Source organism: Talaromyces amestolkiae (assembly GCF_001896365.1).
Source record: "Talaromyces amestolkiae strain CIB chromosome Unknown scaffold3.1, whole genome shotgun sequence".
NCBI classification, from domain to species: domain Eukaryota; kingdom Fungi; phylum Ascomycota; class Eurotiomycetes; order Eurotiales; family Trichocomaceae; genus Talaromyces; species Talaromyces amestolkiae.
In genome coordinates, this window is record NW_024468039.1 from 1,575,507 (window position 1) to 1,587,858 (window position 12,352).

The 12,352-nt window shown below is 46.9% G+C and overlaps 4 protein-coding genes across 4 annotated transcripts; 1 reads left to right on the forward strand and 3 right to left on the reverse strand.

The window, feature by feature from the left end:
* Positions 1–40: 40 nt before the first annotated feature.
* On the reverse strand, positions 41–1,108 carry BHQ10_002563 (uncharacterized protein; the record flags this gene model as incomplete). Its single annotated transcript, XM_040874723.1, has 1 exon — positions 41–1,108. The coding sequence occupies one exon, from the start codon at positions 1,106–1,108 to the stop codon at positions 41–43; it is 1,068 nt and encodes a 355-aa protein (XP_040731068.1).
* Positions 1,109–1,636: 528 nt separating this feature from the next.
* Positions 1,637–4,375, reverse strand: BHQ10_002564 (uncharacterized protein; the record flags this gene model as incomplete). Its single annotated transcript, XM_040874724.1, has 1 exon — positions 1,637–4,375. One exon carries the CDS (start codon positions 4,373–4,375, stop codon positions 1,637–1,639), a length of 2,739 nt encoding a protein of 912 aa, XP_040731069.1.
* A 2,213-nt stretch (positions 4,376–6,588) lies between these two features.
* Positions 6,589–7,651, forward strand: BHQ10_002565 (uncharacterized protein; the record flags this gene model as incomplete). Its single annotated transcript, XM_040874725.1, has 4 exons — positions 6,589–6,660; positions 6,712–6,895; positions 6,947–7,032; positions 7,082–7,651. 4 exons carry the CDS (start codon positions 6,589–6,591, stop codon positions 7,649–7,651), a joined length of 912 nt encoding a protein of 303 aa, XP_040731070.1.
* Positions 7,652–8,239: 588 nt separating this feature from the next.
* BHQ10_002566 (uncharacterized protein) lies at positions 8,240–10,294 on the reverse strand (the record flags this gene model as incomplete). Its single annotated transcript, XM_040874726.1, has 4 exons — positions 8,240–8,485; positions 8,544–9,044; positions 9,098–9,864; positions 9,916–10,294. 4 exons carry the CDS (start codon positions 10,292–10,294, stop codon positions 8,240–8,242), a joined length of 1,893 nt encoding a protein of 630 aa, XP_040731071.1.
* Positions 10,295–12,352: the final 2,058 nt, after the last annotated feature.

Sequence of the window (12,352 nt, forward strand, 5' to 3'; positions counted from 1 at the left end):
GAGGGTGGATATAAGAAAGTAGGGTGGATTGCGGATTGACTTAGATATTCAACTTTTCGACACCGACCAACTCTGCCTCCTCATTCAAATTTGCGATCTCTACTTCAGTAAAAGGTATCCCTTCAGTCAGCCGTCTATCTCGTGTAATCTGCTCAATTTCTCCAGGATAATAAATCTTGTCCACACCAGCTGCCTTATCAGAGGTAACGACACGCTGATACAAATAATCCATTCGTGATTTGAACTCCTCCAAGTCCATAAACAAGTCAGGCTTGATGGCCACCAAAAAGTGTCCAACGTCCGCTGGTTTTGATGGATCATATGGCCCCGTTACATGACCTGCAAACGCAGATCCGGACAGTACACCAGAAAACACATCCATCATAATCGATAATGCAGATCCTTTTGGTCCACCCATAGGAAGCATGACGCCTTCAAGAGCTCTTGCAGGATCATCGGTCACATTTCCATCCTTGTCAAGAGCCCAATCAGTAGGGATCTTCTCTCCTCTTCGTAACGCTTTGTAGATCTTGCCTCGCGCGGCGACTGATGGAGCCATATCCAGAATGAACGGTCGCTCTTTGCCAGCTGGTGCTCCGCAGGCAATAGGCGAGACACCCATCAGCTGAGATTTTCCTCCCCAGACAGGCAATGCAGGCGACGAATTGGTGAATACGAGCGACATCATCCCAGCGTCAATCGCCTGTTGCACTAACCAGGCCGACATGCCAAAATGGTTTGAATGTTTAATTGATACCATCCCAATACCAATCTGTTGCGCCATCTCAATCGCCTTTTGCATTCCCATATGAGCTGCGACAAAGCCGAATCCATTCTTTGCATCGACTATAGCAGCAGCCGGTGTGACTTGCTTCAATTCTGGGATTGCGGATGGATCTAGCACTTTTTGGCGAATACGCTTCATATAGGACGGAATGCGATTTGAGCCGTGTGTGTCGACGCCTCGAAGATCTGCTTGGATGAGACAACGCGCAACTATGGTGGCATGGTCATCGGGTACGCCGTTGCCGACCAAAACTCGTTGAACAAAGTTCTGAAGCTCGGCTGGCTGGATGTGGTGGACTTGCTGGGTGTTTGGCTCAGTCATTTTTGCTGATTATGTCTATATAAATAGCGTAGAGTACTTCATTTGTCATATATCTTCAGTGTATCATGACGCTAGCAAAATACATGTTAAATTCCGACTTTGTATGCGGAGTCAGCGTGCGGATGTCATCCGCATAAGAGGGGCCGCGCGGGAAACTGCCGAGTGCGTTAGATGTAACCAATAAATAGGCCACCCAGTCATGATCCAACTCATGAATGGCTTCATGATCATTAAATGTTACGGCTTATATTGAAACTTCTATGCTCTGTCGTCCATGGTTTAATTGATCATGCCATGCATTAATATGAGGCCATCTAGGTAGTCGTAGCTGGGAAAGGTGAAGAGAAAACAAGATGAGTTGTGATGGGAAGAAGTGACGGTGGAGACGATATTACTATGCAAACTCTTCACCAATATATCATCTCCTACTGTTACATCTCCTACTCTGTTAGGTATGTGAATGATGATATCCACGGGCCGATGTTCTATAAGGATAGTTCGGTAACGTACCTGGTATATACTCCCTATCTATTGTGGATTTTCCACCATAATGTCATCAAAATCAAATAAAGGATCTGGCTTTTCGACAGTAGGAGCTTGTGCTCCGACGTCCTCTTGTGTATCCGGTAACGGTAAGTTCATATTACTCATTTGGGGTGTCATTCGCAGATACTCGTTGTAGTCTATGTCTAGCGCAGGACTAAGGTATCCGTTGCCAATATTCGAGTTTCCTGCCCGGTTCAAAGTGTTTATTGGCTGAGAGAGACCCATATTAGCGTTTCCGAACCCTATGGGTTTGTATTGAGTATTGGTCTGTATGTTTTGAGGAGCAAAATTCGAGCCTTGGACGTTAGACGATTGCACAGGAATGAACTGTGGACGTTGTCCAAGATCTCGTTGAGCAAAGTTCGAGATGGAGGTATTTGTAGTTGCTGTTTGGTTATAGTGCTGTGTAAGTAGGGTTCTAGGTCGATCAGGTGCTACTTGACTCATGTCGCTGTTGAATGCACGAAACATTCCGTGATTGTCTGGTGGAGGTTGGGCTGGTGGAGGCATTGAGCGGACGCTCTGGTTTAAATTGTATCCAGTTACCCCAACCCCGAGCTTTCCAATATTCTGAGAGAAATCACTACGCGACTGTGATGGTTCGTTGTAATCATTACCATCCTGCATTTGAACATCTCTGGAGTCCAGCTTTTTCGGCTGTGTTTCAAAGGCTGCACCTGTGTATCCTCCAATACTTTGAGGAACTAAAGATCCAGACGGATTACCAGAAGTAGGAGGTGTAATGGGACGAGGGGGATTTGAGGCACCATAATCCACAGACCGGTCATCAGGTGGCTGAGAAAGGTTCCACTGGGGATCGTGAAGTTGCAGAATATATTGACTGTTATCCAACGTATGCTTCATATCGCCGAGTATAGCGGCTGCCAGGGTAATATCCAGCAAGTCAGGATTGAATACACGTTCATAGAATAGAACTGGCTTGAATTTATCCTGCCACCAGCCTGCCGGAATAGGTTCATTCTGGGAAGCTGGGAAGACCCCCTCAATCACCTGTCCACCAGCTTGAACTGGGTCATAAATTGAAACAGTTTCACTCGGTTTGCCTCCTCGCAGTGAGTCCGTCCAATAAACTCGATAACGTGTCATTGACTCTTCAATTTGCGTATTAGCGTATACCCCTCCAATCCAACGGTAGACTGCAACGTCCTCCGCACCTCCTCTGGCATCATTATGGAACTTGACCCTTATATCATTGCTGGTATGTTCTAAGGGTGATACCTGAGAAGACAAGCTGACTGCCATGCGTAACGGCATGGAACGGCGGATAATTGTCTTCTTGGGGTTTCCTTCGCAGGCCTTGACCGTACAAGCATGATCCTTCATCTTGCCATATCCCTGAGGGGGTTCCTGTTGCGGGAAGGACGTTTGTAAAACCTCCTGCATGGTAACACCTGTACCGTCTTCTTTGATATATGGCCCATCAAAGATAATTAGTGAGGGTGCCGCTGTATTGGATGAAATTGGCATATCGTGATCATTGTCACACTGGATTGTGCGAGAGACAGTGTGATTGAATTGTGCGCGCAAAAGAGTTGATTTGAATACAAGATCCCTGAAGTCTTTGGCATGGAGATCATTTAACAGGCGGTGGAAATACCGTCTTGCCTCGTCGCTTCTAGTACCGTTTCCTTGTTTCCAGTCAGCTTGTATCATGTTCAAAAAATTTCTATGAGCATTAGTCTCCTGCCCGCTATGAGAGTGGAGGTGGTCAACATCTATTTTCGTGATTCCAGCATCAAGCAATTTGCCAACCATCATCAAACAGTCAAATTTCGAGTTACTGGCCGATTCAAATTCGGTACAAGCAGGGCCTCTTTCTCGAGATGGATATTCTGGTTGAGTGAACCCACCGAAAGCCTTTTCCACGTTGTGGCTATTGTCAAGTGTCAACGGTACCTTCCGTAGGGGCAAGTGTTTCCTCCGACTGCTCTCGGATGTATCAATCAAGGCATGGAATAACTCCTCTCCTCGTTTCGCATCTACCACTTCCAGCTGTCGATACCTCAATTGAATTAACAGTCTTTCAAGACATTCTCGAATGAGATCCAAATTAGGTGGGGTTTCTTCCAAAGCAAGAGCATCAGGCCCATCTCCACCTCCGTCCCCGGCATTTTCTCCCAAAGCTTCATGCTGAAGAAGATGTATAGGGCGGGTTCGTTGTTCTTCCCAATCTGCTTCTTCTTTGAACTCTGGATAATGACGACTAATAGGCAGCTTTCCAAGTCGGCGAAGAATCTCTGGTTTCAACAACCGCGGCCCTGCATCGCGTGATAAGTCAGAAAGCTCCCTAAGATCTCGAGGCCTATATTGCTCATCTTGATTGTAGGCTAGTTTTCTGAATAGTGTAATTCTATCCCTCGCATTTCTCGGGAATATCTGCGGATTGATATTCCAGAAATGGTGTACGACCAGGGCAAACCCGTCAGCCATTTCGGGGTGTCTAGCATCGAGATTCGTGATCTTGAAGTCATCAGGCGGGTCCTGGAGCTGGGATAGATCGATGATTTGACTGTCGTTTTCTTCGGGGTCCTTGTAATTCTGGTAATAATCTTTTTTAAAGTTTCTATGCAGCTTGTCTATCTCTTTGCTATACTTGTCCCTCAGCTTCGATTTAGCTTCCTTATTAGTGAGTAGTGGGCTTTCTGGTACTGCATTCTCGTTATCCTGCCCTTCAGACGCTATCGTGATCTCATCTGCCATGCTTATTGAGGTATGTCTGTGATGATTTCCCTCTTGCTATTTCAAGATGCAGATGAAAATGTTTTTTGTTGTCAGTTGTGGACGTACTTTGTAAACTTCGTGAAAAATGTGCGTCGTTTGTTTTGTCAGGTAAATATGCAGATAGAGTGATGTTAACGTTCTTCTACCTGATTTATATAGATGTATGACTCTCCTCCATTTTCTCCCAACCCTCTTAGACAACAATGATTTAATCATAAAGCCAGCTAGGTTCTTTTGAGATCTTATCGCACGTATGACAAGGTCTTTATGCACAGCATGACAAGGCCGAATAACAAGGCTATTGTCTCTACTAATAGGGCCAGACACCAAGCAACAAGTATTATGAGCGTCATGAGTTGAAGCGAAACGGACTTTGAGCCTCGTTCCAGCGCAAACGTAGTTTCCGTCAAGTCCTTTGTTGACAGCGAGGTACGCTCTTCGGACTCTTTCAGCCCCTTTGCTAGGACCATTCTTGATCTATATTATAGCCGAATTATCACCCTTCTCCATAGTGGATTATTAATTGGACAAAGACACCCCTGTAAAGAAGAGCTTCTCTTTATCGACCATTCTGTCTAGGATGAAACATGCCAGTTGAGTGTTGATCAGATCTTTCATCTCGCAAATCTACGGAAGGAAATTTGTATGTAGACATTCAGATGACAGCATGTTCATAGAGTGTGTTCTCGACCTCAGAGCTTTCGATCTGCGCAGATGCAAGTGTCCCAACCACAAAAGCTAGTAACTTAGTGACCTACGTAGTATGCTTTTAACCTTTTTTAGCCTCTGACGCCGTCCCTGGTACGTGGCGCGGTAGCGCATCGATTTTTGTGATGAGGTGGCGCCGGGGATCMCCCCGCGAGCCAACGCCGAAGCCATGAAATCTAGCTGGGCCAAGTTTTGTCTAGACTCCACGAGAAAGTTGCATCATCTTAACAACTCGTGGACAACGTGTGTAAACACACAAAATCGTGCCCTTTTAGCTTAACACATCAATACACATGGCCACGCAAGCTATTTCAACAAGTTCCCAAGGTAGGTTGCAGCTTCGGTGTCATGCGAAATGTAAGGATGTTGCATGCAAGGGGTATTCGGAACCGTCTTATCGGCCTCATTCGCATCTCAGTATGTTAACTTGAGTTTCAAGTATTTATGACAGTCACTATGACTGCTTCTTCGAAAAATCTGTGGCGGTGTAATCTGTACGACGTTATCGGGTCTGCTATGAGATCCAGACAATTGTTGCTCCGCAACCTGACTAGCTCCATGCACAATGATGTAAGACAAGCCGAGAGTATCCAAGGACTGGTCAGTTTAGTTATGGAGAAAGTAGACTATTAGCTATCCGCAGATCGCAAGCTTGAAAAATTTTCGGATCGAAGAAACTCAATGAACTGTGTATTCGGGATTGGGCAACCTACCTCACTTGTTAGCCCAATACTCCGTGCACGGTCGTCATGTCTTCCGATGTAGGACAAAATACGTAGTCCGTACCGCATCTGACGCTAGCATCTGTATTAAGTGGCGAGGGATCCAGACGTGTCGACCTCGAGCTTCTGGAGCTCGTCGCGATTGGATCACTCGCTTTAGAGCTCGTGGTGCACTTGCAGCTTCATGCCGTGCAGCTGCTGGCCAAGTTTTCAGCCTTCACCGATGGTTGGTATTGGTCCTATTCCACGCAGCTAGACACAAATCCAGTCTTTGTGCTGACTAGACTCGGACAATCGAAGTTGTTTGTTGACGAGTGTGGCTGATAGATCATAATTGGTCTGGATCAGCTCGATAGTGTATATAGCTAAGCCCACGCTAAGAGCTAGCGCTAGAAATAACCATGGATACGGCGGTGACGGTGGCTCTCTTGAAGCAGCGTGGATAGTGGATGGAGTAAAAGGAGAAGGAAGGACAGGAAGAGCGTGTCTTCGTGCGTCAGTCACGGGACTGCCCTGACTATGCACTTTCCAGGGAAGGAGCCTCCTTCCCCGCCAGCATCAGAGCTTCTTGCGTCGTCTGTATAAAGACTCCATCGTCTCGCCATTTTCTACATCCTTTTCTTCTCTTTCTCTTCACCCCATCTCTATTTCTCATCCCATCCACGATCTTACTAGCGACATCCAATCCCAGCGGATATATACAGCTAGATTTTTCAATCGCTCATATCCACACTAATCTTTTACATAGCTTTCAACGACAACATGAAGGCCATCGCTCTCTCCGCAGCTGTCCTCGCGACCTCAGTCGTTGCCGCCAACATCAGTTCTTGCGCTGTAAGCCCCCCACTGACTGAACCTCGACAATGCGTGTACTAACAGTCGCAGCAAACGTGTTACAACAATGTCGTCGGTCTGGCTTCGTCTTTAGGATGCGAAGCCAATGATTTGGCCTGTCTTTGCAATGACAAGGACTTCGGTTACGGTATCCATGACTGCACTGTCGAGGCCTGTCCTGGTGACAATGTACAAGACGTCCAGTCTTACGCTTCTTCCGTTTGTGCTTCTGCCAGTAAGTCGGCTGTCTTTTTGAAGAACTGATCTTCGCTGACTGGGACTATAGCTGCATCCTCTGGATCTGGATCCACCACCCAMCCCGCCACTACCACTGGAACTGGGAGCGATACCTCGGGTACCGCTTCAGGCACTGTATGTCCTATGTCTTCTGTGTTTTGAGCCAAGCTAACTTTGCATTCAGGGCACCAGCGCGACTGGGACAGGTGTCTCTTCTACTCCTTACTCTACAGAAGCTGTCTTGACGACCATCACTTCCGATTCTAGCACTATCACCAGCACTGTTGGAAGCACCACCTTGTACAGCGACGTCTCTGCAACCAGTGCCACTTCTTCTCCGTATTCTACAGAAGCTGTCTTGACCACCATCACCTCCGATTCTACCACTATCACCAGCACTGTCGGAAGTACCACTTTGTATAGCTCCGTCTCTGGAACAGGTGCCAGCGAATCTGCCGCTTCATCCAGCGCTTACACCACCGAAGCTGTAGAGACAACCATCTCCTCTGGCTCTGAGGTAGCCACCAGCACGGTCGGCAGCACTACCCTTTACACCGCTGTTAGTGAAACAAGTGCTTCCACTACTGGATCCGGCTCTAGCACTGGAACTGGCAGCGGCAGCTCAGCAACCTCCTCTGGTGCATCAGGCGCAAGTGCCAGCAGCACAACATCCCACGCCGCTGCAGCTGCTATGGCCACTGTCGGCAGTGGTCTCGCCGGTGCAGTCGGTATCGCTGCACTTCTCGCTCTCTAATCAAGTCCACGACTTAATTGAAAAGCACTACTTTCTGAATTTTCACGACCTCAACGAATGAGCTTTCCCTACGGCGTTATCACGTCTTATGATTATGAACTTGACAAGTTTTGTCGATACCACTTATGTGATTAATGAGTCATTCCTTTCGATCGACGTATGTATGAGCTTGGATGAACAGATGGTTACACGACAGACACCGACTATTATCATGGTCTATCGGTTGTCTGTGCGTAGGTACCTATATAATAATTAGCATTGATTAACGTAGTAATACAATTACATCCTCCTCTATTCACTACTGAGATGGAAGATTTCGTAATTGAGATCGCTGAATACCTGTATAGTCAAAGAGATGTGGAGACATATGTACAATACTAACTTGACATATAAACAGTAATACTAAATGAATCTGTCTGTCCGACACAAAAACGCCCTTGACAAAAAAAGTTCGAAAATTCAATAAAATCCAAGGCAATATTTTCTCCAAGGTAAACAAAACTCCGAGATCCTATACTCAAATCAAAACAGTCGATAAATATTACAAAACATCATCCGCAAGGGAAGCCTACGATTGAGTAGGCGAGATCAATATATCGATTTCTCCTCGCCCCTCGCGGTGGCACCAAGCGCATCAAGTTCCTTGTGTACATCGAGGTGTGTTTGGGATCTAATGAATGATCCTCTGTCATCGCGCACGGGCTCATAACGTAGATCCGGGTTCTTGCTGAAAATAGCATAGAAGGCGGACACGAGGACCATGAGAAGAAGGACAAGGGCGAAGATGGCGTTGTATAGGACCAGGACGACGCCCATGACGGAGTTTACGATTGCCTATATCGATAATTAGTGTGGGGGGATGGGGTAAGAAGGGGTTTGAATTGGGACGTACTGGTTGATCGAAAACGCTGGTAAACATGAGCAAGAACACGGCATTGACGAAGTGGACTGCGCAAATTGCAATATTGAAGGTGTTGGTTTTCTTGTCCATCCATGGTCTAAAAACCGATGAGAAGATGAGGTTGATGGTTTCAATGCACAAGAGACCAATGGTTTGGGTGATTGGAGATGATTGTGAGAGACCGATGAATGCGCCTTTGATGAAAATGTAGAATAGCGTGGGAAAGACCCAGTAGTAAGCTGTAGCGCGGTAGGAGACGTATAAAAAGCCCCAGGTGTGGAGGAATTTTGGGTTGGAGTAGAGAATGTATGCTGGGTTCTGGTGCATTACCACTGAGCGCTTGGCTAAGCGATGGACGTTAAAGGCAGCCCACAGGAGGATTGCGGTCATGGAAAGCAGCATCAGGATGGCCAGAATGACTTCAGCGACCGAGTCGCGGCGCGTGAGTTCCCACAAAGATAAGACGACCATTTGGGGGTATGCGATAAGAATCTGCGAAAATTGGTCAATGAAATGTATCGCGCGGGTATAAGGGGGTGACTTACAAGACGAAAAAGAATTCCGCGCACGACGCTGGTCCATCCATTGCGGAAATCTTGAAACCCTCCGGAAGGCATCCATCCCCACTTGATCGCAACTTTGATGTACAACTTGAAAACGAAAATCAGAAGAATAACGATGATGAAGAAGGCGGAAAGGAAGATTAAGCCAGTCATGAAAATGTTACTGGGTTCAATCTGTGCTCGGAAACCAACTCGCAAGATGCCTTTGATGACGGTGTTACCCGAGTACATTGTATCGTCGGCTGCGCGAGCTGTCAAAGTATTCAAGGCCCTTTTGGCCAGATCCAAAGATCGCTTTTGCACGCTGACTGACTGCACGGACAGACTGGCGAGTAACGTCGATGGTGTACCGCCTGTTGCCTGCTGGTACCAAGTGCTCAGTGTTTGAAGAAAGCCCACGTGAATGATACCCATGCTCCACTGGAAATTCTGCGTCCAGGCTTCAACAATCGGCGGCATAGACACCGAGGTCATTCCGTACATAGCCTGAGCTTGGAAGAACGAAAAGAGCGAGAGCGCGTTTGCGGCAACGTGGGCTGCAGTATTCGAGAAACCAAGACCGGACGCGATAGCTGACGCCGTCAATGCTAAACCAGCAATGACGGCTAATGTCCACCCTACGGCTTTTTGATAGACGGTCTTGCCGTTTGTGAGTTCAGCTTGTAGACATGCAACGGTGGTGTTTTGGTCGGTCGAAGCAATGAAAATCTGGACCTTCCCGTCGAGATCTGGCACCGTATAGGCGATTCCTTCGTCTTGTTAGTAACAGCGAAAGTGGGGAGTGTGACTTCTGTTCGTACCTGGAACTCTGCTCACAATGTCCGCTGGTACTGGACTAGAGGCTTGCAGATCGATTGGCTCTCCGGCGGTCTCAATAGGACAGAAGTTGGTCGATAACGAGGAACCATCGCAAGGATTAATGTCAATCGGCTGCAGATAATAACCGTACGCAATGACTTGCAGAGTCAGTGAGACGTTACCCGTGACTGATGCATTCGCGTTGATATCATAATAAATAGTATCATTTCCGGGGAAGAACGTTACGTCGAACAAGCTTGCGGTAATGAGAGAGTCTTCTTGGCATGTTGCCAGAGATGTCGATGAGAGATAGCTGTCGGCAACTACGTATGGCAAGCCGCATGCTGCCAGCAACAGCGAAGCAGAAGAACGCAGCCACATATTGACTACTATGTGTAGACAAAACGAGTCGCAGTTTCGCCCTGTTGTAGTGTTGACTTTTTGTACAGCGTCTGCTGTCACGCCATTCAGATAACCCGACTGTTGTGACTATATGCTCTTCAGTATTTCCAGCGATGCGACTCGTTTGTGATACGGCTCGATCGGTAGCGGACAATTATCGCAAAGATGCAAAGGGCAGTCGGATGCTTCGATGTGAGAGTAATGATAGAATTCCGACGTATAACGACCAGCGCGTCGACGAAAGATCCGGGAAGAGCGGAAGCGAGAGTGACGACGTGAAAGCGACCGTAAGTGCGAGGAGCAGAACGATAGTAATCTTTCGACCCTAGGAGTCGTTTCGAAATGAGTCGGCAGGGATGAGGATGTGGCAGTGGTCCGAGGATGACGTGAATAATGTAGGAGGGAGGTCGAGATCAGGTGGACGTTGAAATCACTTCCTATCCTATCCTGCCGTAGTAAGGAGCCCATCCCTTCTGTGAGACAGCGAGAATGAGAGACTCAGCGGGCGTAAGCTGGCCAATCATATGTCGCTACAGCCAGAATGTCTCATCAAGGGTACCCACCCAGGGTAAACATGGGGGCTTCTCGGTCAGATAGCCAATCAGCATCTGCTGTTTTAGTCCATACGGCCCGCTAGCTCAATTTCGCTTAGTGCCGTAGCATCTGCTCTTTTTGACGGCGATTGGCCCTTCGTTTTGATACATAGTAGACAGCATCATGGCAGTGCGATGCTATGTCAAAATCAATCTTACTCAGATATCCCGAGGTACATCCTTCGGCACTTCGAAATGATAGAGATTAATATATCTTGAGTCTAGTCTATGCTGAACTGCAGGATTACACATACACACATATAGATCCTTAGATCTGACTGAGTTATATGTTAACGTGTTGTGGCAGTCGCAATGAAGTGAGATAGGTCTGATAGCCCAGGTAAAACTGTTTTCTGCCTCAGGCTCCCTACGAGGGCACCACGCGCCAGAAAGGAAGGAGCAATCTGGAAGGCTTTCTCTTTGCTCATGGTTTCCAAATTCGGCACTGGCGTGCTTTGCCCTGCTTGACAAACACTTCATCGGGAGAGTCATCACTTGTCAACCAACCCAGGAGACATCAACCTCTACGATAACTAGAACTGTGTCATTCCATTGACTGAAATGGCCATCGTCGACAACGAGAAGTGCCTCAACTGGCTGCCTGGTGGCAAGTTAGCCAAGGCGAGTTCTGGTGTTTTGCTCGAGACGGATGGTACAGTTTTTGATCTTCCCTGAATATGGATGAGATAAAGAGGGCCGACCAAAAGCAATTCTAGGATACGAAAACACACAGTGCAACGGAAACGTTATCAACATGACTTGGATAAATTCCAACGACTGCTTTACTCCTTTGAGCGACGATGCGTACTTTCAAGCTTTCCAGTTGAAGATCTGCGGTTAGTTAGCTGATGGAGTTGAGGAAAATATGGTTCCGATTTGTATCGGATAATTTTTGAAGTGAGTTGGTGAAACAGGACCATGAATATTTGCTATAGCTCATTTATTCCAAGGACGTTAAATTAGTGAATTTTTATTTGCTAAGCAGAATGACTAAATCAAATTGATATTAAGCGTCAGATGATGAAGTATGTGGTTACATAGTTGTAATCTCCGTCACGCCCAGGACAAAGTAACCTTCCACCAAGTTTCAGACCTACAATATTACTGGGGGAGGAAAACACAGAACCGTGTCAGGCAATAAAAATTTCGCACGTCAGCCTGCATGTGCGAGGTGGCTTAGGGCTACATATGTCTATGTACCCACGCATAGCACATACAAGTAGTGTGTGTATTGACAACGTAAAACAACATTACGAAGAGTACAACCATACTCGATTCAACACATATCATTTAGGGAAAATAAGAAAGGAAACAGCACACTCAAGATATACGCAGGGATTTAAACAAATTCAAATTCAAATTCAAGTGGCCATAATAAGGCCACCACAGCTGAAGTGCATGCTACGTGGTACACCCTATCAGCTTTGGGGTCTATGCCGAATTC